Source organism: Delphinapterus leucas, chromosome X, assembly GCF_059928025.1.
Source record: "Delphinapterus leucas isolate spDelLeu-1000000601 "Yukka" chromosome X, BTC_Dleu_Yukka2, whole genome shotgun sequence".
Taxonomy (NCBI): domain Eukaryota; kingdom Metazoa; phylum Chordata; class Mammalia; order Artiodactyla; family Monodontidae; genus Delphinapterus; species Delphinapterus leucas.
This window is the reverse complement of record NC_143150.1, coordinates 23,963,545-23,966,207: the sequence shown is the minus strand read 5'-3', so window position 1 is coordinate 23,966,207 and position 2,663 is coordinate 23,963,545. Positions and strand designations below refer to the sequence as shown.

Below are 2,663 nucleotides of genomic sequence, written 5' to 3'. Positions count from 1 at the left end.
CCCCTCCTCCTCCCAGCTCCTTTTCTCCCTCCCTTCCCTAGCAACTGGTAACCTCATAAAGAGGACTCCAAATCTAGAAAGAAGCAGTTGGTCCCTGGCTTCATTCGACCTGCCAAGCTGCTCTAAAGCAGAAGCACCAGTCATTTCTCCAGACTGAGTTGGCTTGGCGTGGGCGTTCAGCTGGTTTTCTCCATCACCTCAAGAAGGCTTTGCTGATCAAATTTCTCCATGGCTTGTACTGAAAATGTGTAAGTACAAAACTGTGTACAACTGTTTAAGTTGAAGGCAAAAGACAATTTGAATTGTTTTCCTGTGTGAGTGCGACACGGACAACAGGGAGGAGTGGGTTGCGAAGGATGCAGAAGGGGATTACAGACAAAAGCGTGAAGGACATAAATTCAGGTACTAAGAATACTGGAGTTTTAAATGTAATTTTGAAGTTGCAAATCCTTAGTCTAAATTGTGGGGTTTAAATATGAGGAAATTCTTACTCTAGGGTGTGGTATGGGTTGAATGAAAGAAAATTTTAACAAAAGTTGGTGTAAATGTTGAATGATACTTCATGAAAGAGAAACAAACTGGAGTGTTTGTTAGCATAACTAACCTTTCTTCAACTTCTGTGGAGAAAAAAAAAAAATGCTTTCCCTCATAAGACTTTCCAGAGCACTCCTACCAGAATCTAAATGATGGGTTTCGTGGATCATATATCCTACTGGGGCTGAAAGAGCTGGTGTTTCCTCTGTTTATCTAGCATGCCTGCGCACTGTAGCTTTTAAGGAAGCTATCTGAGTCTTCTAGGCTGCCTTGTTGCCTTGAGGAGGTGGGAATATGGGGAACGGGGTGGAGCCACAGGTCAGCCATAAAGGGAAACCACAAAGCCTGATGCTAAAGAGGCTGCCTGGTGAAGGGCAAGTGGATCGAAGAAGTGTTTGCTGACTACACCTGGGAGGTGTATTCCACGGTGAATACACGGGAATAACCACCGTGTATTCCAGAGAATTCGATCAATCACATATTTCAGATATTTTCTGGTTACCGCATTTTCTTTTTTTATTTTTGCGGTACGCGGGCCTCTCACTGTTGTGGCCTCTCCCGTTGCGGAGCACAGGCTCCGGACGCCCAGGCTCAGCGGCCACGGCTCACGGGCCCAGCCGCTCCTCAGCATGTGGGATCCCGGGGCACGAAGCCGTGTCCCCTGCATCGGCAGGCGGACTCTCAACCACTGCGCCACCAGGGAAGCCTGGCATTTTCATTTTTATTAACCTATTCATTTCTGTTTTGGCAAGCCTTGGAGGGCACGCCCCTTCACCCACAGCAGTAGCTGCCGATGAACATGGGACCCCAGAGCTGCGCCCCGGCGTGCCCCTCCAGTGTCCGAGCTCCATGCAGAAGGATGATGTGGAATCCTGGGGCCTCCCTCGCGTCCCCCTGAGACCTCCCTTCAATGTACTGGCCGATCTGGCAAGAGAGCAACTGGAGCGTCCCTCAGAGAGAACAGGATCCTGCATTCCTGTCGACGATTCGAGAGCTCTCAACCCCCCCTATAAGCCACCACCTGCTGTTGCGGAAGAGTCCCTAGCAACAGCAGAAGTAAATAGCTCTGAGGGGCTGGCAGGCAGGAGGCAGAGGGGACAGGATTCTATTAATGTGTCCCGGGAATTCTCTGGCGGCCCTCCCGCACTGATGGTGGGGGGGACGAGGGTCAGCAATGGGGGCACTGAGAGAGGTGGCAGTAATGCAAAGTTATATGTGGCTTTGCCAAGGGGTCAAGGATTCTTTCCATCCAGGGGCTCTCAAGTAAGAGGCCCGCCACCTATCCCCACCCTTAGATCAGGGATAATGATGGAGGTGCCTCCAGGAAGTACGAGAGTGACCTGCAAGGAAAGGTTGGCTCATGTTTCTTTCCCACTGGGAGGCCCGCGGCACCCCGTGGAGAACTGGCCAAGGCCTATGCCCTTGTCGTCCAGCACTCCAGGTTTACCTTCTTGCACTACTGCTCATTGCTTCATTCCTCCTCGACCTCCAAGTTTCAATCCATTTCTTGCTATGCCTATGGCTTTTGCTCCTCCTCTGATATTTGGTCCTCCACTGCCTTCCTATTTTGCCAATTTCCCTTCCTGGGGAATGCTGGCTCCTGCATCCTCAAACAGAGAGAACAACTGATGGCAAAAAAAAAGGAAGGAGGGGAAAAAAAACGGTTGGGAAAAGAGGTGAAAGTTACTCATTTATGTTTTTATATTTGAAACCCCCTACCCTCTTGCAGCCTGTTTAGCACTAACGTGCCTTACATACTTGGAAATTCAATAAAGGCTCTAAACTTTGAAATACTGTGAATTATTTTTTAAAATGCCACTTTTGGAGCTGAAGCCTTGGATTTTGTTTTCTACTTTTAAGAAAATGAAAGCAGTAATGTGCCAGTGTTTTGTAAGTAGCTTAGTTGAATCCCTACCAATGGCTTGCAGCTGTGATTGTGTGTGGGGGGATTGGGTTCTTGTTAGACTTGGCGAGTCCGGGGTGGGGATTTCCTACCTACCTAAGGCTATGGGGGTTGCTCAGTGCAGGATGGGTGAATGAAGATAAGGTCCAGGAGGTAGATCCAAGTCCAGATAATAGAGTAAAATACCCAAACACTAAAAGTAGTCGGATGAGACTGAGGTGAGAGT

General features: G+C 48.8%; 1 protein-coding gene across 1 annotated transcript; it reads left to right on the top strand.

Moving 5' to 3' along the window:
- Positions 1-228: 228 nt before the first annotated feature.
- Positions 229-2,163, top strand: PRR32 (proline rich 32). Its single transcript, XM_022561535.2, has 2 exons — positions 229-248; positions 1,287-2,163. The coding sequence occupies exons 1-2, from the start codon at positions 229-231 to the stop codon at positions 2,161-2,163; spliced, it is 897 nt and encodes a 298-aa protein (XP_022417243.1).
- The last annotated feature ends 500 nt before the right edge of the window (positions 2,164-2,663 follow it).

Bases quoted from the DNA above. Each gene is read 5' to 3' on its own strand.
- PRR32 (XM_022561535.2), top strand. From the start codon at position 229: ATGGCTTGTACTGAAAATGT. The intron at 249-1,286 runs GTAAGTACAAAA...TGTTTTGGCAAG, and splicing joins ATGGCTTGTACTGAAAATGT to CCTTGGAGGGCACGCCCCTT.